This window comes from Mobula hypostoma, chromosome 2 (assembly GCF_963921235.1).
Source record: "Mobula hypostoma chromosome 2, sMobHyp1.1, whole genome shotgun sequence".
Classification (NCBI taxonomy): Eukaryota; Metazoa; Chordata; class Chondrichthyes; order Myliobatiformes; family Myliobatidae; genus Mobula; species Mobula hypostoma.
Genome location: NC_086098.1, coordinates 191,380,602 through 191,403,661, shown reverse-complemented (window position 1 = coordinate 191,403,661; position 23,060 = coordinate 191,380,602). Strand labels below are relative to the sequence as shown.

The window sequence follows — 23,060 nt, the reverse complement described above, 5'->3', positions numbered from 1 at the left end:
GTTCATCAGACCAATTAAATTCTGGAAAAGAGGTAAGAGCAGTCCCACCTGTAGCTACAGCATATCAGTAAACAGCTCAGAACACTGACCAATACCTTGTATCAAATTCAGTTTGGAATAAATAACGCTGTTTAATTGTTAAACATTACAACTCCATCATTTGATACAAGGGTACTTGAAAAATGTAAAATGTAGCAGGCTCCCCCACTCCACAGAGCTGATGAAACCAAAGGAACGGCAAAGGAACGGCAGAGACCGATACAGTTGTTGCCAGTCAGGGTTGAACTCAATGTGGGACTGCCTTAGAGACGCCAGCTCTAAATTTTTTCCCTCAGGCTTTCCTCCTGAAGCCTTCCCCATGAGTGGGTATAGCTGCAAGGCAGCGGAGGTTTGAGATCAACTACAGCTGAGCGGCTAACTACAGCTGACGAGCCCCATCTGCCTGAAGTGTCTGGTTTTAAGGTGCCAGTAACCTGCTTTTGCCCCCTTCCCCGTCAGTAAAAACAGTTCTGCCGGGCTAGTAGCTAAGCCACACATGAAGGCCAGGAGCTGAACTTGGTTGTCAGAGGGTATTTGAGATGCACACCATTGGGAGCATTTAATAGGAGCTTATCACCACTACCTCACTTGGCTATGACAACCTTAACAGACCAGAGTAAAAACAAATTTTGTCTAGTAAGCTGTAGGGTTGGTATTGAAACTTTATGTTAAATGCAGCTCAAGTGCCAAGATTAAATTTCACTTCTGAGAATCAAACATGTTAATGGATGTCATTTTGGTTCAAAGGAATATTGATATGGATTCTTTCTTTCGTTTTGATTTTAAATAGATACAACAATTGGTTATCTACTGAACAGTTAACTATGAAGGGGAAATCAAGGTAACCAAATAAAAGTAACATACTCCATTTAAAGTATAAAGCAATAAAATAAAATGTAACACATCTAGTACAAGTAGTGAGCCAAAAATACAAACTCATTGTGATGATGAACATAGTCAAGGCCCCTCTGACTCAGTTCCACATACAAAAAAATCATATTTGAAGGATTAACTTTTGTGTTGCCATTTTATCTGCTGGCTCCTTCTGAAGTCAACACTTCCTCTTCCTTCACTTAAGCATATTTGAGAACAAGGTTGGCTGTGATAACTAATTAAGCACAAGAGGTTGGAGAGTGTAGCTATCCATTCAGTTGCTGACTGGATATTAACACTCAAAAGTCACAGAGGTTGCCAAGGTTGGGCTTCTTCCTTCCCCAGTTTCTTCCTATCGAATTAACTTTGTGCCTCCACTACAACAATTTTGCAATTTAAAGGGTTTGATGTGAGATGCAAAAGCCACATGAATGAGCTTTGCAAAGGTGTCATTAAATTTTATCTGACAATACAAATGTGTTGCCACTAATGCCGAATGCCATAATAATCAGTTATTTGTAATTCTCTGAAGACATCGTTCACTTTGCTTTTGTTACGGTTGTTGATTAAATCTTAATCTTAACTGTTAAAGTAACAAGGCTATAAGCTCTAAATCTTGCATTGAAGACAAAATCCTTCTTCTGTATATACACACACACACATTTTTTTTTACATAACCCCCCATTGTTGGTACATGATATTTTACAATTACCCATGTCTTAAAATTGTATATTTACATTAGGTAAATTTAAAACACAGCTCAGCAGGTCTCAAATAATATACTTTTTAAATGGGGCAACAATGTGTGCATCATCTAATAATTTTTCTAGCATGAAATATGCAGGAAAGGATATTCCCATTCTTAATATGAAAGAAAATGAAAGGAGATCAGAATCAGGTTTATTATCACCGGCATGTGTCGAGAAATTTGTTAACTTAGCAGCAGCACTTCAATGCAATACATAGTATAGATGAAAGATAAATAAATTACTGTATATGTATATCAAATTGATTAAAAATAGAGCAAAAACAGAAGTATATATTAAAAAAAGTGAGGTAGTGTTCACAGGTTCAATGCTCATTCAGAATCGGATGGCAGAGGGGAAGAAGCTGTTCCTGAATCAGAGTGTGTGCCCTCAGGCTGGCTGCTCCACCTCCTACCAGTGAGAAAAGGGCATGCCATGGATGTTGGAGCTCCTTAATAATGAATGCTGCCTTTCTGAGACACAGCTCCTTGAAGATGTTCTGGGTACTTTGTAGGCTAGTACCCAAGATGGAGCCAAGTAAATTTATGACTCTCTGCAGCTTCTTTTGGTCCTGTGCAGTAGAACCCCACCCCCCCCACCCCATACCTGACAGTGATACAGCCTATTAGAATGCTCTCCACAGTACATATATTTGAGATTTTAACCATTTTAAATAAGCATGCTATTTTAAGAATACTGGCTCTCCTATGGTTTTTTACAGCAAGAGCACTATAATACAGTATTATTCTGTTTGGAGCCTTTTAGTTGTTAAGCAAACATGAGAAAACCTGACAGAGGCTAATTATTTTTGTGTTAACGAGAATTTTTAGGTTGGGATATATACCTCAGAGGTTGGCTACTCAGCCTGCTCTGATAGGGCCATAAAGGTACCAAAAAAATTATGTCTGCACAGAGGGGTCAGAATGAGCCAGATTTTGACAAATGAAGTATCAATTTTGATTATGTGTCATTACCTTCTGGCTTTGTTATTGCTTTTAACCAAAACCAATTACTTGCTTTATTAAAATATTGCATTGTAGTTATACCATTGAACACATTCACCTCTGGTTAAAAGCAAAACCAAAGCCAAGAGTGGCCCAGTGAAGTGATGCATCCTGAAGCCACGGTATGGCTGGTCCCTGTTAGCCTCCATTCACCACTGTGATTTGGACACATTTTAAGCCTTTCTTCTGCCATATCAGGGTCTAATTCGGTGAAAATGACTAAACTTTCTACTCGTGCTTCCTTGATGACACCCTGGGCATTTCACCATGTTGTCACTATGAGGAAACAGCAAGTCACCGGATTGAAGTCAAGGTAGAGGCTCAGAATTTACCAATGTGATTGACTTTGGAGCACAAAGCCAAAGAGAGAACATTGCCCTCTCCAAACAAGATCTCCTTCTTTCTATCCAGTACTCCAATTTCTTCCAGGCCAAAGAGGAAATAACTTGTACTTTTTCCAGGTTGGTACACACACTATGATCACGGCTCATGAGATGATCTCCTCTACTCTGGGAAGTCGAACTGCTTGCCAGGTTATCACTTTGTGTGACAGCTCCATTTAATTCACAAGCTCGACCCTGAGCTTCTGGAGGACTGCCACTTTCACGAAGAGTCTCCGACCAAAGCATTAACTCTATTTGTCTTTCAACAGATACTGCTAGTCCTGCAGTTGTCCCAGCATTTCCTGCTTTTATTTCAGGGCCCCAGCTGATGAAACTGTCCAAAATGTTCACGTCATCACTTCAAATTTTCCAGGCTACTCCTAGTCTGACTTCCCACACATGTTCCAATAGTTGGAAGAGCAAGTTCATCTTTACAATTTTCTGGACACAAGAATGAGTCAACACTTTTACATAATGATTCTGCTGTTTCCATTTTTGCGGTTTTTTTCTTAAGTTGTTCCATTATCATTGCAATTTCTCTTGCAGCATCATCCCTTTTTTCATTTAATCTCTCCCATCTGATATGGAGCTTTCTTACTTCTCCACCTTTCTGCAACTGCCCTGTAAACTATATGTCTGTATTTTACTCCAGTAAGTGTGAAAGGTACACTTTATTTCCCCACTCACAACAGACTCTAATATATTTTTTGACTGCGCACAGTTAATCAATACAGAGTAAAGGGAAACTGGTGAATTAACTGAAGAGCCAGTGCTGTTGTACCATTAGTATTTCCTGCTACTGGCATCTTATTCCAAACGTCTGTTGTTTTTGGCACTTCTAAATGAGCCATATAAGATAATTTGTCTTTAACATGACAGAATAAATGAAAAGCTTCATGGATATATTCCAAAAAAATGCATAATACTAAGCCACATAGAAAGGTTCTTATATAGGCAATCAAAAGCCTCATAAAGAGATATTTTAGAACCATTTTAACATAGGAGAGGAAATATTCTCCAGCCATAGGTTTGACCACGAGACATCGGAGCACAATTAGGCCATTCAGGTTATTGAGCTGCTCTGCCATTCCATCATGGCTGATTTATTATCCCTCTCAACCCCATTCTCCTGCCTTCTCCCTGTAACCTTCTGACGCCCTGATTCACCAAGAGCCTCTCAAATTCCGCTTTGAAATTAACTCATCAACTTGGCTTCCACAGCTACCCATGGCAATGAATTAAATCAGATTCACCACCCATGGCTTCAATTCTGAGGGTATGCCCTCAGGTTCAAGACTCCTCCATATTAGGAAACATCTTGTCCACATCCACTCTATCTAGGCCTTTCAATATTTGATAGGTTTCAATGAGATTTCCTCTCCCCCTTCTTCTAAACTGCAGCGAATAAAGGCCCAGTACCATCAAATGCTCCTCACACATTAACCCTTTCATTCCTGTAATCATTCTCATGAACCTCCTCTGGATCCTCTTCAATGCCGGCACATCTTTTAGATACTATTCGTGATACTCCAAGTGTGGTCTAACCAACGCTTTATAAAGCCTCAGCATTACATCCCTGCTCTTATATTCTAGTCTCTCTTGAAATAAATGCCAACATTTTATTTGCCTTCCTTATCACCAACTCAACCTGCAATAAAACTACAGCAAATCCTGCACAAGGTCTCCCAAGTCCTCTTACAGCTCTCATTTTTGAATTTTCATCTTGTTCAGAAAATAGTTTATTACTTTATTTCTTTTACCAAAGTGCATAACTATACATCTCCCCTACACTATTATTCCATCTGTCACTTAATTACCCATTCTCCCAACCTGTATAAGTCCTACTGCATACTCTCTGCTTCCTCTACACTACCTGCCCCTCCAGTTATCTTCATATCCTCTTCAAACTTGGCCACAAAGCCATAAATTCTGCCATCCAAATCGTTAGCATATAACGTGAAAAGAAGTGGTCCCAACACCAACCCCTGTGGAACACCAGTAGTCACCCAGAATAGGCTTTTTTCCCTGCTCTATCTCCTGCCAATCAGCCAATCTTCTATCTATATGAGTACCTTTCTTGAAATACCTAGGCTCTTATCTTGTTTAGCAGCCTCATGTGCAGCACTTGTCAAAGGCTATTTGAAAAACCAAATAAACAACATCCACTTATTCTCCTTTGTCTCTCCTTCCTGTTACTTCCCCAAAGAATGCCAACAGAATTGTCAGGCAAAATTTCCCCTTAAGGAAACCAAGCTGGCTTTGGCCTACTTTACCATGTGCCTCCAAGTACCCTGAAACCACATCTGTAATAATGAACTCCAACACCTTCCTAACCACTGAAGTCAGGCTAACTAGCCTATAATTTCCTTTCTTAAAGAGCGGAGTGACATTTGCAATTTTCTAGCCCTCCAGAACCATTACAGAAGCTAGTGATTACTAATGTCTCCACCATCTCTTCAGGTACCTCTTTCAGAACCCTGGGATGTAGTCCATCTTGTCTGGGTGACTTATCTACCTTCACACCTTTCAGCTTCCCAAGCACCTTCAGCTTAGTAATGGTAACTACACTTACCTCAGCCCTCTGAAATGCTTGAATTTCTGGCATACTGTGAGTGACTTCCACAGTGAAGACTGACGCAAGATATTTATTAAGTTTGTCTGCCATTTCCCCATCTTCCATTTTTACTTCTCCGCTCAGTTCTCCAATATCTACTCTCACCGCTCTTTTACTCTTTATATATCTGAAAAAAGCTTCTGGTATCCTCTTTGTTATTATTGCTTAGCTCACCTTCATATTTCATCTTTTCTCTCCTTATGACTATTTTAGTTGCCTTCTGTTGATTTCTAAAAGCTTCCCAATCCTCTAACTTTCCATAATATTTTGTAATATATCCTCTCTTTTCCTTTTATGCTGTCAGCCACTGTTGGGTCATCGCCCCTTTAGAATATTCTTCATCTTCGGGGTGTATCTATCCAGCACCTTCTAAATTGCCCCCAGAAACTCCAGCCATTGCTGTTCTCCCATCATCCCTGTGAGTGTCCCCTTCAAATCAACTTTGGCCAGTTTCTCTCACATGCCTCTGTAATTCCCTTTACTTCACTGTATTACTGATACATCTGACTTTATCATCTCTCTCTCAAAATGGATGGTAAAATCACTGTCTCCTAAGGGTTTCTTTACCTTAAGCTCCCTAATCAAATCTGGTTCATTACACAATGCCAATTCCATAATTGTCTTTCCCCTGGCTTTCAACCACAAGTTGCTCTAAAGAACCATTTCATAGGTATTCTACAAATTACCTTTCATGGGATCCAGCACCAACCTGATTTTCCCAATATACCTGCATATTGAAATCCCCTTTGACTATTGCAATGTTGTCCTTTTGACATGCCTTTTCCATTTCCTGTTGTAATTTGTATCCCACATCCTGGCTACTGTTTATAGGCTTGTATATAACTCCCATCAGGATCTTTGATCCTTGCAGTTTCTTAACTCTACCCAGAAGGATCCTATCTTCTGATCCTATGTCATCTCTTTCTAAGAATTTGATTTCATTTTTTACCTACAGAGCCACCCCACCCCCTCTGCCTATGTCTGTCTTTTCAATACAAAGTGTATCCTTGGATGTTAAACTCCCAACTATAATCTTCTTTCAGCAACTGCTCAGTGATGCCATCACACCTGCCAATCTTTGACTGTGCTACAAGATCAGCTACCTTATTCCACATACTGCATGGCTTCAAATATAATACCGTCAGTCCTGTATTCATCACCCATTTCAATTCCAACCCCCCCATGTTACACTTCAGCTCATTCACTGATTGAAATTTTGCCCTATGATCTGCCTGTCCTTCCTCACAGTCTCACTACATAACAGACTGTCCTGTATGCCAACTACCTAATCTCTCTGGTTCCCATTCCCCTGTCAAATTTGTTTAAAAGCTCCCCAAATGCTCCAGCAAACCTGCCAAGCACATGGTACTGGGAGAAATCCAGAGATGACTACCTTGCAGGTATTGCTCTTCAGTCATTTTCCTAACTCCCTGTTCTCACTGCACAGGACCTCTTCCCCTTACTAACTATGTCTGGCTGTTCACCCTCCTTCTTGAGAATCTTCTGCAGCAACTCTGAGACAATCCAGACCCTAGCACCTTGGAGGCAACACATCCTCCTGACATCTGTTACGTGGCCACAGAATCTCCTGTTCATACCCCTACTGCTCTGTCTGACTTTATCCTTCCTCACTGAGGTTCACAGCCAGCCACAATGCCACTGGCCTGGCTTTTGCTGCTGTGCCCTGATAGCTCATTATCCTGCTGAAGGGTCTCAGCCCGCAAAGTCAACTGTACTCTTTTCCACAGATGCTGCCTGGCCTACCGAGTTCCTCTAGCATTTTGTGTGTGGTGCTTGGATTTCCAGCATCTGCAGATTTTCTCGTGTTTGTGATTTGATTACAAAGTATTGGACTAGGTTGCCAAGAAGTTGAACACAGTGATAAGGATCCTAAATTTGACATTTCTATGTCTGTCATCAAAGTACTCCTGGAAGAAGAATGATGGATGAATGGGATATGGCAAAAAGTTAACTGCTGGTGAGAGAATTTGTGATCGTAGGCAGGGAGGAAAGCTTACTGTTTATGCAGCTTATTTCATGACCTTGGGATAGAGTTGAAGTCCAGTCACTATTCTTATGTCAAAAATTTGGCAACCAGCTTGCAACCGGACCTGCCACCACTATCGTGATAGCAGCAAGATGATAAATGTGTTGGTATGTTGGTTTAGGTACAAATATTGGAGATATCTCACTGTTGCTTTTCAAAACTATGCCATGGGATTTTTCTAACTGGAAGAGTGGACTGGGTTTCAGTATCATATAACCATATAACAACTACAGCACGGAAACAGGCCATCTTGGCCCTTCTAGTCCATGCTGAACTCTTACTCTCACCTAGTCCCACCGACCTGCACTCAGCCCATAACCCTCCATTCCATCGCTATCCAATTTTACTTTAACTGACGATATCGAGCCTGCCTCTACAACTTCTACTAAAAGCTTGTTCCACACAGCTACCACTCTCTGAGTAAAGAAGTTCCCCCTCGTGTTACCCCTAAACTTTTGCTCCCTAACTCTCAACTCATGCCCTCTTGTTTGAATCTCCCCTATTCTCAATGGAAAAAGCCTATCCACGTCAACTCTATCTATCCCCCTCATAATTCTAAATACCTTTATCAAGTCCCCCCTTAACCTTCTACGCTCCAAAGAATAAAGACCCAACTTGTTCAACCTTTCTCTGTAACTTAGGTGCTGAAACCCAGATAACATTCTAGTAAATCTTCTCTGTACTCTCTCTATTTTGTTGACATCTTTCCTATAATTCGGTGACCAGAACTGTACACAATACTCCAAATTTATCAATGCCTTGTACAACTTTAACACTACATCCCAACTCTTATACTCAATGCTCTGATTTATAAAGGCCAGCATACCAAAAGCTTTCTTCACCACCCTATCAACATGAGATTCCACCTTCAGGGAACTATGCACCATTATTCCTAGATCCCTCTGTTCTATTGCATTCTTCAATGCCCTACCATTTAGCATGTATGTCCTATTTTGATTATTCCTACCAAAATGTAGCACCTCACACTTATCAGCATTAAACTCCATTTGCCATCTTTCAGCCCACTCTTCTAACTGGCCTAAATCTCTCTGCAAGCTTTGAAAACTTACTTCATTATCCACAACACCACCTATCTTAGTATCATCTGCATACTTACTAATCCAATTTACCACCCCATCATCCAGATCATTAATGTACATGACAAACAACACTGGACCCAGTACAAATCCCTGAGGCACACCACTAGTCACCGCCTCCAACCTGACAAACACTTATCCACCACTACTCTCTGGCGTCTCCCATCCAGCCACTGTTGAATCCATTTTACTACTTCAATATTAATACCTAACGACTGAACCTTCCTAACTAACCTTCCATGTGGAACCTTGTCAAAGGCCTTACTGAAGTCCATATAGACAAAATCCACCACTTTACCCTTGTCAACTTTCCTAGTAACCTCTTCAAAAAATTCAGTAAGATTTGTCAAACATGATCTTCCATGCACAAATCCATGTTAACTGTTCCTAATCAGACCCTGTCTATTCAGATAATTACATATACCATCTCTAAGAATACTTTCCATTAATTTAACCACCACTGACGTCAAATTGACAGGCTGATAATTGCTAGGTTTACTCTTAGGACCCTTTTTAAACAATGGAACAACACGAGCAATATGCCAATCCTCAGGCACCATCCCCATTTCTAATAACTTTGAAATATTTCTGTCAGAGCCCCTGCTATTTTTACACTAACTTCCCTCAAGGTCACAGCGAATATCCTGTCAGGACCCGGAGACTTATCCACTTTTACATTCTTTAAAAGCACCAATACTTCCTCTTCTTTAATCATCATAGTTTCCATAACTTCCCTACCTGTTTCCCTTATGTTACACAATTCAATATCATTCTCCTTAAATACCGAAGAAATTGTACAAAATCTCCCCCATCTCTTTTGGTTCCACACATAGCTGTCCACTCTGATTCTCTAAGAGACCAATTTTATCCCTCACTATCCTTTTACTATTAATATAACTGTAGAAACCCTTTGGATTTATTTTCACCTTACTTGCCAAAGCAACCTCGTATCTTCTTTTAGCTTTTCTAATTTCTTTCTTAAGATTCTTTTTACATTCTTAATATTCCTCAAGCACCTCATTTACTGCCTATATTTATTGTAGATATCTCTCTTTTTCCAAACCAAGTTTCCAATTTGTCTCCCCTGAAAGTGGCACATCTGATAGATGAGCACTGCAGTATCAAGACTACTCTGTGAATCTCTGCAAGTCCGTTCGGGAAGTTGACGCCCAATGTACAAGTCTGGTGATGGCAGAAGTGGCTTGTCCTGGGGTCAGAGGACTGTGTACGCATCTTAGTGGGTAGGTGGGAGGTAGGGAGGAACAGGGCTTGCTTTGTTGCTTGTGTTCTGTTTTGTTTTGTTTAGTTCTGTGTTGTCCTGCCAAGCATGTGGGCACGCTGGAATATGTGGCGACACTTGTGGGCTGCCCCTAGCACACCCTCAGGCTGTTAACGCAAGTGGTACAGTTCACTCTATGTTTTGATGTACGTGTGATAAATAAACTTGAATCTAATTTGATGTGCTCAAGTGTTTGGAAATGGATTAACACCAAACATTTTGACTCAAGAGGCAAGAATGCAAGCCACTACAGTGTATCTAGTAACTGGGTAAAAACATATGAAAACACTTTCGGATGGTGGCAAAATTATGGATAAAGTAGGATCTGGATAGGATCTGCTGAGTTCCTCCAGCTTTCTGAGTGTGCTGTTATGAGTAAATATTTCAACAGACGTGAAGTGTGAGACTGAAGTTTAGCATTTTGCATGTGTATCAACAGTATTTCCTCTAGTCTCTCGGCCTACATAGTCTGCAAGTAGCCACTTCTCTCTGCCAATACAATTACTTTTGCAAGCATGCTGAAATAATTACTCATTCAAAATTTCAACCAATTCCACAGATGTACATTAACATTTGATAGTATAGCATTTGCACATGTAGACTTTGCCCAGTTGCTCACTTCCCAAATATTACATGTAAGGCATGTTTATGCAAAAAACATTTTTTAAAAAATGCTCTAACTAAATTCCTTGAAAATTGAGAAATTGCAGTTATGTTTGGATCCTCTGAAAATTCTGGAAAATCATCTCCTGTTGGCTTCCATCAACAAAGCAATTTCTAGAAGGGGATCAGCTCTGGAACAGTAGTGAGAGTGTGTGAGAGAGTGTATTGTAATGTTGCAGCAGCCTCACAACCAGCAAACAGTAACAATTATTCATCACACATTCAGGTCTGGGCAATCGCCAGGATATCGATGCAAGGACATCTGTACAAATACGACTAAACCCAAAAAGGGAAGGCAGCTGTTACACCAGTCATTCCTCCGCAATACAATGCACCTGAAGGCAGTCTGCACCCAATAAAACACAAGCCTTGCATTCAATTTTCACCCAGCTGAATGAAATTCACCATGTGTGAATGAGAAACAAAACTGGTCTTCTACCCACCCACCTCTAACGAGATTTATTTTCCACAACCTGCAATCTTTGCACGGTCCACGTATTAATTTGACCATATATCTTGTTTATGCTTTGGGCTTCATTCGAGCAACAAATTTCATTGCACCCTGGTGACAATATTCTGAATCTAAGAATGAAATGTTGTACAAAAGGCCTCGCCCACCTTCAGGTAATCGTTCTCAGACCGCAACTCGTCGATTTCCTTCACGAATTCCTCCTGGATGCTGTCAACAAATTCTTCGCTGAAATCAGAAAAGCCCAACGAGTTGCTGACATGGAGCCGACTATCCAGCGACGGTGATTTGGTCCCGCATGGTCCGTCTGACTGGCCGCTGGCCGAAGCCAATGAGCCGTCCTCACCGGGCCAGCTCCGATCGTCCTGATTCGGCGAGCAAGCTCCTCGGCGGGATAGTGGGGGCTCGGAGCCGCCGGCGCCCCTGGCCGACTCGCTGTCGCTGGTGTCGGCGGCGGACGGCGGCTTGTTGTCCTCGGACAGCGGTTCGGACGGGCAATCGGACAGCTCCGAGCTACTGTCGGTGGCGGGCGAGCGCTTGCCCGGGGCTCGCGGCCCATCGCCGGCCCGAGGGTTCTTCCTCTTGCCCGTAGTGCCGCCCGCGCCCCCTGCCCGCTCCGACTTCTTGCTCCGCGGCTCCCCCTTCCCGGCTCGGGACCCTGGCGACGCCCCGGCCGACCCTACCCCCACCGCCTTGCTTGCCGGCGACTTGCCCAGCTTGATGTCCTTGAGGCCGGGGCTGTGCCGGGACAGGCGGCACTGGGCGAGCCCCTGCTTCGAGCCCCCTGGGCTACACTTGGACTTCGCCACCGACCAGCCGCGGATCAGCGCTTTGGGTCTGGCCGGAGACGGCGCTCGATGCACTTTCTTCTTCTCCGCCGGCTGTTGCTGGCGAATTTCAGGAGTCCCATTCACCGCCTCCATCCTTCGCCCATCCACTGCTCAGTGAGCGGAATCTTGTAGAACAAACAAGAGCCAGCAGTCCTTGTCTGAGCCACGGTGTTCATCCCATCCCTTCCGAGTTCACGGCTGCCCGCTGACCCATTCAAAGCAATTGCAAAACACGATCAAAATAGTATCGAACCCTTGTATTTTTTTTTACTTGCGATAAATCTATATATTTCTAGCAATCTCTGTTGTCACTGAAACACGCTGCCTATCTAATGCACCACTCAGCTACTGGAGAAATAACATACTACTCCGCCCAAGCTCCTGATGTGGTGACGCATGATAGCTACCAAGAGCCAACTTGCTCCCCCCTTGCATCAGACGTCCTTCGCAGGAATTGCTGTTCAGAATCCTCCAAAGCCCAAACACGCACAGAATCACTGTTGCTGTTCTTTTTACAGCAGCCGTCGTTTTTTTTTAAAAAATCGTCATTGATTCCATTTCTATCTCCATCCAGGCTAAAAAATTAAAGAAATAACGGTCACATTTTAAAAACAAATGACGCAAATTAGAGATTTTTAAAAAATGGGACAGATATCTCAACGGCCGTAAGGCTAAAACAGTTGGAAGTGGGAGGATCTGTTTCGTCTGCAGTTTTACATATTAGTCCATTTTTATTCAAATACTGTGATTTTCCAACACTTTCTGCTCTTCACATGTTACTATGAGAATTTGAACCATTTGGACAGCCAAATATAGTAATACATTAATATTTGCTCTTAGAATGAATTGAGAACCAAATAAGTCGAGCCCTTGGTTCAAAATGATGAAGGATCTCTGCCTGTTTACTCTTTTCCACAGATGCTGCCTGGCCTGCTGAGTTTCTCACCAGTATTTTGTGTGTGTTGCTTCAAAATAAAAATAAAAGCACGAATCTGATCTTTGCTTTTTCTTCCCCCACTGGTCATTCTTATAACTCAGTTGGATGCCACCAGTAGAGGTGCAGCAGTGATACAGGTAGCCAGATGAAATTAGAATAAGTAAGGTGTTAGAATGAAACCAACCAATGTAAAAGAATGGATATTGGGAATTTGAGATCGAAAATGCTGGAAATACTCAGCAGGGCAGGCGACATCTTCGGAGCAATGAACACAACTATTATTCTGGTTCAATGATCTTTCAGCAGGTTTGGTTTCCTATGTTGATAAAGACAGCAGGTTCAGTGATGCCAACTGGTTGTGGAAAGCTTCAAATGAACCATCTTCCTATTTCAAACTCAACCATGCAGGCAATAGGACTTGGTGCAAGGTCAATCAATAACAGCAGTACAGATTTGACCTGTCTTGGGCCTGAGGACATTTTCACATGTAACTGAGAAAAACAAATTGCTCGAAGGAGGTGTGACACATCATAGTCAAACTGATACCATGCTTGTCCAAGCTTCAAAAACCCTGACTTTCAATCTTTAACTCTCAAGTGTTCTCCTTGATCTTAAATGTTTTATTATATGTGTTTTAATATTTATAACTGACCCTGTGAATTATGATCAATCATTTTCCAAACTGATAGGTAGTTAAGGTAAAAATGTACTGTTATTACAAAGGATGTGGGACTTGACACAGAACAAAATCCTGATCAAGATGTCATTATGAAAATAATAGTTATACCTATACTTGCATATGTTAATTTGATAATATCTTTATCAATAAATATATATCAATGAATATTGTGCTGATCTTTACTGAATTTGTTCATTATTTATTATTCCCATTTGAGAAAAAGGTATATCCTGAAAGATTAAATCCAACTTCAATTGAAATCAGTATATCAATGTATGTTAAACATATGTTCTATCAATAAGCAACTGTGTCTTCCATCAAAGGCTTCTATTTTAAGGACTTGTCCTTTGACATCACAGTTTTTGTACATGCATTACTTATATTAAGCAATATGTCAAGCTTTAGCCAATCAATACAGTGTTTATTATTATGTCCTTCCTCACCTTGTAGAAAACTGTACATTTCTCTGTGATAAACTACATCATATGTCTTCCAACAAACCTAATAAAAAAACTCACACAAACTGTTGTACCAAACATTAAACGTTTGTTTGTAATCAATAATTTATGTTGCCTCCAGACCAATTAATAGTCGCTGCCTTAAATATAAAGTGTTCATGAGATGAATGTCATTCCACTCATCATGATTCTTTTGTGCCTGAGGTCAAACAGAATGAGATGATGCAACATTGATACCAATTATGTTACTATTCGGTTTATTCAATGCATTGCCAACCGTAGATTCTTATGGTTGTTGCTAGTGACTTGGATAAGATATTAATGTTACTACCTACTGACAATACGCAATGCTGAGAAGGTTAGCGTCATGCTGACTGATCGTAGTTCTTCAGGTAACTACTGTTTAACAATTCAGAGAGATGTTTGTAGTTGTTTGGACTACAAATACCCGGGAACTCACCTGGACAATAAACTGAACTGGACTAAAAATACAGGGATTCTGTACAAGAAGGACAGAGCTGACTGTACTTCTTGAGGAGGCTCCAGCCATTCAACATCTGCAGTACTATGCTGCAGATGTTCTACGACTCAGTGGTGGCCAGCACTCAGTTCTACGCTGTAGTCTGCTGGGGCAGCTGGGTGAGAGCAGCTGATGCCAAGAAGATTGATAAGCTCGTCAGGAAGGTTGGTTCTGTTCTGGGGGTGGAATTGGATTCCCTGGTGGTTGTGTCTGAGAGAATGCTGCAAAAGCTATGGAGCTCTATGGACAATCCCTCTCACCCTTTCCATGACATACTGGACAAACAGAGGAGCACCTTTAGTAACAGACTCATTCCAGCGAGGTTCACCACTGAACGCCACTGGAGATCCTTTCTCCCTGTGGCTATAAGACTCTACAACTCCTCCTCCTTAAGCATATAAGTATATAGTTTCATTATACATCTGCATTTTGTACCATTACTTTTTAATGCACATTTTGTATTTTTTTGTACCTCAATGCTTACAATAATTTCCTTTGGGATAAATAAAGTTTTATCTTACTTTATCTTATGTTAAAAATATTTTGGAACAAGCAAGATGCTGGAGGAACTCAAAGGACTAGGCAGCATCTGCGGAGGGAAATGAACAGTTATATTTTGGGACTTTAACATTACCTGTTATGTTTTGTAACTCAAAAACATAAAACTAATTGAAAGAAAAATGCAGAGTTGCTAAATGTGAGTCTACTTCGTTTTTTACTTTAGTAAGGCGTGCACTTATGACGTGGTGGTTTAATGACGTATGCCATTTACGTACTTTTACATATAACCCATAATGAATTACATAAACAAAGAATGCTTAATCAAATGATATATTTACAACATTACCTAACCATTGAATAAACAACACTCTTCCCTGCTTAGCTATAAACTCCAACTCAATAGAGAATGCATCTCAACTTGTATTCTTTTATACTATGTATATACAGAATACTCTATAATACAACTACAGGTACTATATAGACACTTCACGCTTGGGTGATCATGGCTTTCCACATTGAACGATCCCAAGCAGCATCAATGATATCTCACACACTTAGATCTGTTAGTTCTTTCACAGTGCCCATATATTTTCTTCTTTGACTTCCTCTTCTGCATTTCCCAGGCATATGGCCTTGTAATGTAAGGCATTCTATTTCTCTCTTTCTGATGACATGGCCCAGGAATTTAAGTTTCCTCTCATTTAATGTTCTCATTAAAGATACTTTTGTATGGGCATGTTGGAGTACTGTCTCATTAGTTACCCTATCTCTATATGATATTTTCAGCATTGATCCACAGCATAGTAAACTTTAAATTGTCCCGTTCAAGCCAAAAGATCCTCCTCCATGGCGGTTGTAGGAGTTGACTCTGTGACTACAGGAAGTGGTTCTGACAGCTCTGGACACCTTTCTTCTCCAGCAATTGACTCTGCTCTCCTCAACTGATCGACATGTCATCTCCAGATGACATAGAAACATAGAAACATAGAAAATAGGTGCAGGAGTAGGCCATTCGGCCCTACGAGCCTGCACCGCCATTCAGTATGATCATGGCTGATCATCCAACTCAGAACCCTGCACCAGCCTTCCCTCCATACCCCCTGATCCCCGTAGCCACAAGGGCCATATTTAACTCCCTCTTAAATATAGCCAATGAACTGGCCTCAACTGTTTCCTGTGGCAGAGAATTCCACAGATTCACCACTCTCTGTATGAAGAAGTTTTTCCTAATCTTTGTACTAAAAGGCTTCCCCTTTATCCTCAAACTGTGACCCCTGGTTCTGGACTTCCCCAACATTGGGAACAATCTTCCTGCATCTAGCCTGTCTAATCCCTTTAGGATTTTATACGTTTCAATCAGATCCCCCCTCAATCTTCTAAATTCCAATGAGTATAAGCCTAGTTCATCCAGTCTTTCATCATATGAAAGTCCTGCCATCCCAGGAATCAATCTGGTGAACCTTCTTTGTACTCCCTCCATGGCAAGGATGTCTTTCCTCAGATTAGGGGACCAAAACTGCACACAATACTCCAGGTGTGGTCTCACCAAGGCCTTGTACATCTGCAGTAGTACCTCCCTGCTCCTGTACTCGAATCCTCTTGCTATGAATGCCAGCATACCATTCGCCTTTTTCATTGCCTGCTGTACCTGCATGCCCACTTTCAATGTCTGGTGTATAATGACACCCAGGTCTCGTTGCACCTCCCCTTTTCCTAATCGGCCACAATTCAGATAATAATCTGTTTTCCTGTTTTTGCCACCAAAGTGGATAACTTCACATTTATCCACATTAAATTGCATCTGCCATGAATTTGCCCACTCACCTAACCTATCCAAGTCACCCTGCATCCTCCTCACAGCTAACACTGCCTCCCAGCTTCGTGTCATCTGCAAACTTGGAGATGCTGCATTTAATTCCCTCATCCAAGTCATTAATATATATTGTAAACAACTAGGGTCCCAGCACTGAGCCTTGCGGTACCCCACTAGTCACTGCCTGCCATTTTGAAAAGGTCCCGTTTATTCCCACTCTTTGCTTCCTGTCTGCCAACCAATTGTCTATCCACATCAATACCTTACCCCCAATACTGTGTGCTTTAAGTTTGCACACTAATCTCCTGTGTGGGACCTTGTCAAAAGCCTTTTGAAAATCCAAATATACCACATCCACTGGTTCTTCCCTATCCACTCTACTAGTTACATCCTCAAAAAATTCTATGAGATTCGTCAGACATGATCTTCCTTTCACAAATCCATGCTTCCTTGTGTAGGAGAGTGGTCCAGTTCTGTCCTTAATCTTTCCAAGTACCCACTCTTGATTACCTCTGTAGTCCCTCGCCATGACTACCTGTCTAGGAGTGAAACAGTGAACCCTCTTGTGTGAAGAGCCCTCAATTTGTCTCAGCTGTTTGTTCTACATACTCCTCTTGAGATTGGGTTTGAGTAGGTACAAGGTTGAGCACAAGGGGTGGCCCAGGGATAGCATAGCTGGTGAGTTGTTAGTTGTGGAGTGTGCCGCATTGCAATATGCAAGGAGGAGCATATGGCGAGCTTCTGATTCAGTGTTAGTGTAGTGTGTTCTGCTGACATTGCTCGAAGTGTGTTCCTTTGCACTCAGGATAAACCTTTCCACCAAGCCATTTGTAGCTGGGTGGTATAGTAGAGATGTAATATTTCTTATTCCATTCACTTTCAGGAATGACTGAAACTGTTCCGCAACAAACTGTGGCCTATGGAATAATTTTTCAAAAATAAATTTAATAAATAATAATTAATTGTTTTCAAAGTAACTTATAAATACCAATTCCCTTTGAATTGCTTCTAAGAGACATATTATTGCAAGTCCTTTCATTGTTAACTGTGCACAGAATTCTACATGATAAATAATAAGCATCAATTCGAAATATTTTATTTCAAATTAATACAGGTGGCAATACATTGAAGCTTACTTATGCAACATCTCTTTGGGTATTAGAGCTTGTCAGAGATTAAATTTAAAAAGGCAATCTCAACATTCCTAAAAAATTTAGTATTTTTTATTAGTCTATTAGTCAGTACTAGTCAGGACAGTATAATTCCAATTTAGATATGTGGATAAGATTTTTTATAGTTTAAACTCCTTCTACAGATTAACCTTCTTCAATATTGGCAATAATTTCAATACCATGATACTATAACTTTTCATTCCGTATGCTGAGAGTTGTTGTACAGTGGAGAACTTTATGTTATACAGACAGAGTCCTTCATGACATCTTTAAGCCATCTGTGTTCTCTCTGATGTCAGTTTATTTCCATATTGGAAATTATTGATGAAGTAAATGGAAATACTGCATTATTCTCATTCTACTTTTGTATATACAGGATAGCACATTTGAGAAATTGTTCCCAGCAGTGCTGGATTTGGTATGAAGAAAATGTATAATTTATGTTGATTGTATTTTCGTGGAACAACTACAGAAAAACAAGAGGATATTACAATAGGCTTAGTTAAATTCTATTTTACATTTTCACTTACTTTTCCATTCAAGATCAAGTGTAAAAACATGCTGAATATTATACCTTAATAATAAAGTACAGCTTAAATTTCATGAGCATATAAGGGAGAAGTAAGAGAGAAAAGAAAATAAAGATATAACATTCTCGCTGTATTCACAAAGTTTCAGTAAAAAAAAACATGGACTTTTTCTACAAAATAAGTATTATGTGAATGAAAAATAATAGAGGCCAGTGTTTTCTATAATTTTTTTGTGATATGATTGCTCTTTGGATTTGCTCAGAATTTTAATCTGGTGTACTCTTACTGTAAGTATTGGAAAAAACAGTATTTTTATTGTTAATGTTATGTTTTTTGAAAATGTGATCTTAAGCAACAAGTTACCTTTGTCCAGTGATAACTAAGGTCCACATTTTCAGAAGTTGTTTCTTAAGACCATAGGATATAGGAGCAGAATTAGACCATTCAGCCCATTGAGTCTACTCTGCCATTTCATCATAGCTGATTTATTATCACTCTCAACCCCATTCCCCTGCCTTCTCCCTGTAGCCTAGCAGCCTCCACTTTAAATATACCCAATGACTTGGCCTCTGCAGCTGTCTGTGGCAATGAATTCCACAGTTTCACTAACGTCTGGCTAAAGAAATTCCTCCTTACCTCTGTTCTAAATGGATATCTCTCTGTTCTGAGGCTGTACCATCTGGTCTTAGACTTCCCTACTACAGGAAACATCCTCTGGCAGAATCATGCTAGCAAACCTCCTCTGGACCCTCTGCACCCTCTGTAATACCAGCACGTATTTTATTAGATAAAAGGCCCAAAACTGTTCAGGATACTCCAGGAACAGTCTCACCAATGTCTTCAAAAGGCTCAGCATTACATCCTTGCTTTTGTATTCTAGTCCTCTTGAAATGAAATTACACCCTTGCTTTTATATTCTAGTCCTCTTGAAATGAATACTAACATTGCATTTGCCTTCCTTATCACTAAATCAACTTACAAGTTAGCCTTCAGGGAATCCTACACGAGGACTACCAAGTCCTATAGCACCTCTGATCTTTGAGTTTTCTGCCCATTTAGAAAATAGTCTATGCCTTTATTCCTTCTACTAAAGTGCATGACTATACACTTCCACTTCTTTCCCATTTTCCCAATCTGTCCTTCTGCAGACCCCCTACTTCCTCAGCTCCTCTGCTCCTCCACCTAATCTTCTATGGTCTGCAACCTTGGCCACAAAGCCATCAATTTTATCATCCAAATCATTGGCATATAACCTGAAAAGAAGCAGTTCCAACACCGACCCCTGAGAAACATCTCCAGTCACTGACAGCCAACCAAAAAAGGCACCCCTTATTCCTTCACTTTGCCTTCTGTCAGTCAGCCAATCTATGTTCTCTGGGCTTCCCCCCTCCCCTTTCTTTCTCCCTAGGCCTCCCGTCCCATTATCCTCTCACGTCTCTTTTGTCAATCAACTGTCCAGCTCGTGGCTCCATCCCTCCCCCTCCTGTCTTCTCCTAGCATTTTGGATCTCCCCCTCCCCCTCCCACTTTCAAATCTCTTACTAACTCTTCCTTCAGTTAGTCCTGACGAAGGGTCTCAGCCCAAAATGTCGACCGTACCTCTTCCTTTAGATGCTGCCCGGCCTGCTGAGTTCCCAGCAACTTTGATGTGTGTTGCTTGAATTTCCATGCTAGTATCTTTCCTGTAATACCATGGGCACTTATCTTGTTAAGCAGTTTCATGTGTGGCACTTTGTCAATGGCCATTTGAAAACCCAGGTAAACTACATCCACTGACTCTCCTTTGTCCATCCTGCTTGTTTTTCCAGCAAATTTGTCAGCAAGATTCTTCCTTAAGGAAACAATGTGGATTTTGGCCTTTTTTACCATGAGCCTCCAAGTACCTGAAACTTCATCCTTAATAATGGACTCTGAAATTTTCCCAACCACTGGTCAGACTAACTGGTCTGTAATTTCCTTTCTTCTGCCTCCCTCCCTTCTGAATTGAATTGAGTTGACTTTATTTCTTACATCCTTCACATACATGAGGAGTAAAAATCTTTATGTTACATCCCCAACTAAATGTGCAACGTACAATCATAGTAATTGATAATAATTTATAACAAATAGAACAGTCAATGTAACATAGAAATACACTCACATCATTGTGAGTTAATCAGTCTGATGGCCTGGTGGAAGAAGCTGTCCCGGAGGCTGTTGGTCCTGGCTTTTATGCTGCTGTACCATTTCCTGGAGGGTAGAAGCTGGAATAGATTGTGGTTGGGGTGACTTGGGTCCCCAATGATCCTACGGGCCCTTTTTACATACCTGCCTTTGTAAATGTCCTGAATCATGGGAAGTTCCCAACTACAGATGCACTGGGCTGTCTGCACCACTCTCTACAGAATCCTATGATTAAGGGAGATACAGTTCCCATACCAGGCAGTGATGCAGCCAGTCAGGATGCTCTCAATTGTGCCCTTGTAGAAAGTTCTTAGGATTTGTGGGCCCATACCAAACTTCCTCAACCGTCTGAGGTGAAAGAGATGCTATTGTGCCTTTTTCACTGCATAGCTGATGTGTACATACCACGTGAGATCCTCAGTGATGTGGATGCCGAGGAACTTAAACTTGTTTACCCTCTCAACCCCAGATCCATTGTTGTCAATAAGGGTTAGCCCATCTCCATTCCTCCTGTAATCCACAACCAGCTCCTCTGTTTTTGCGACATTGAGGGAGAGGTTGTTTTCTTGACACCACTGTGTCAGAGAGAGGATTTCATCCCTGTAGGCCACCTCGTTATTGTTTGAGATAAGGGCCAATCAATGTAGTGTCGTTGGCAAATTTAATTAGCAGATTAGAGCTATGGGTGGTGACACAGTCATAGGTATACAGGGGATAAAGGAGGGGGACAGTACACAGCCCTGAGGGGCTCCTGTGTTGAGAGTCAGAGGGGTGGAGGTGAGGGAGCCCACTCCTACCACCTGCTAACAATCTGACAGGAAGTCCAGGATCCAGCTGCACAGGGCAGGGTGAAGGCCGAGGTCTCTGAGCTTCTTGTCAAGCCTGGAGTGAATTATGGTGTTGAATGCTGAACTGTAGTCCAAGAACAGCATTCTCACATAAGCATCCTTCTTCTCCAGATGTGTAAGGACAGTGTGTAGAGCAGTGACTATTACATCATCTGTTGATCGGTGGTGTCGGTAGGCGTATTGTAGGAGGTCCAGCCTGGGTGGTAGCAAGCTGCAGATGTAGTCCCTGACCAGCCTCTCGAATCATTTGCTTATTATTGAGGTGAGTGCGACAGGACACCAGTTGCTCAAGCATGTTATCTTGGTCTTTTTTAGCACAGGGACAATGGTGGATAGTTTGAAGCAGGAGGGCACTCTACACCGGGAGAAGGAGAGATTAAACATGTCAGTAAACACACTTGTCAGTTGTGCTGCACAGCTGTGCTTCTTAAAGAGTGGAGTGATATTTCCAATTTTTTAGTCCTCCAAAACTATTCCAGAATCTAATAAGTCTTGAAAGATCATTACTAATGCCTCCACAATCACTTCAGCCACTTCTTTCAGAACCCTGAGATGTAGTCCATCTAGTAGATAGGTGACCGGTCTACCTTCAGTTGATGCTAGATCCCCTATGTCGTTACCTTCTGGTACAGCAAGGAGAAGAGAAAGGAAGGAGAGCAAGATTGACTATTTCAGCTAGTTTCAAGGTCACAAAATGAAACTGCAGATTAAGCTGCAGATCTTATTACTGAAGATCTGTTACATGTCGCATCATGTAGTTTAATGTGGGAGTTAGTCATGCTGCATTAAATTTTGTTTTTGTGGATTCTGATGACTTAAATTGTCCTTTCTCGACGAGTTTAGTAATTATTTAGTTTGCAATTAAATGTAATGGTGTTAAAGTCAGAAACAGTATTACTATATCTAAGTGGTTGCTAAAAGCTCAGGAAATTCTGAATGATGTGATCTGGAGTATAAGTAGAGAAAACCGAGTTGTTTAGCAGATCAGGCGGCATCTGCAGAAAGAACAGCAGAATTAACATTTCAGCTGTTTGTCTACCAGGACTGAGAAAAATTGTAAAGTAAACGTATTTTAGGTTACAGAAAATCCAGTGGGAGGCAGACAGATCATAGGGAAGGTCTGTGATAGGTTTTAATACCCGTTCTGATAAGAGGATCCTCTTGACTTCTACAGGTGCACTATAGAATGTCTCCTGACAGGTCGCATTTCAGGCTGCTCTGCTCTGGACCATTACAACCTGCAAGCATTGTAAGCACTGCCTGGTCCATCACAAGCTCATTACATCCTCCATCCCGTCTATCTTTATAGTACATTGCATCAGGAGGGCTAACAGTACCATCAAAGATGCTTGTCACCCTGGCCCTTTTCTCTGTTCTACCAGGTGAAGGTACAGAA

The 23,060-nt window shown here is 41.3% G+C and overlaps 1 protein-coding gene across 1 annotated transcript in view; it reads right to left on the bottom strand.

The window, feature by feature from the left end:
- The window catches only part of LOC134342759 (microtubule cross-linking factor 2-like), a 113,850-nt gene extending 101,458 nt beyond the window's left edge, over window positions 1-12,392 (bottom strand). The window contains exon 1 of the mRNA XM_063041293.1: window positions 11,364-12,392. Within this exon, the coding sequence (XP_062897363.1) occupies window positions 11,364-12,137 (774 nt within the window). The 5' untranslated portion in view covers window positions 12,138-12,392. The remainder of the gene's footprint in view (window positions 1-11,363) is intronic.
- Between the last annotated feature and the right edge of the window lie 10,668 nt (window positions 12,393-23,060).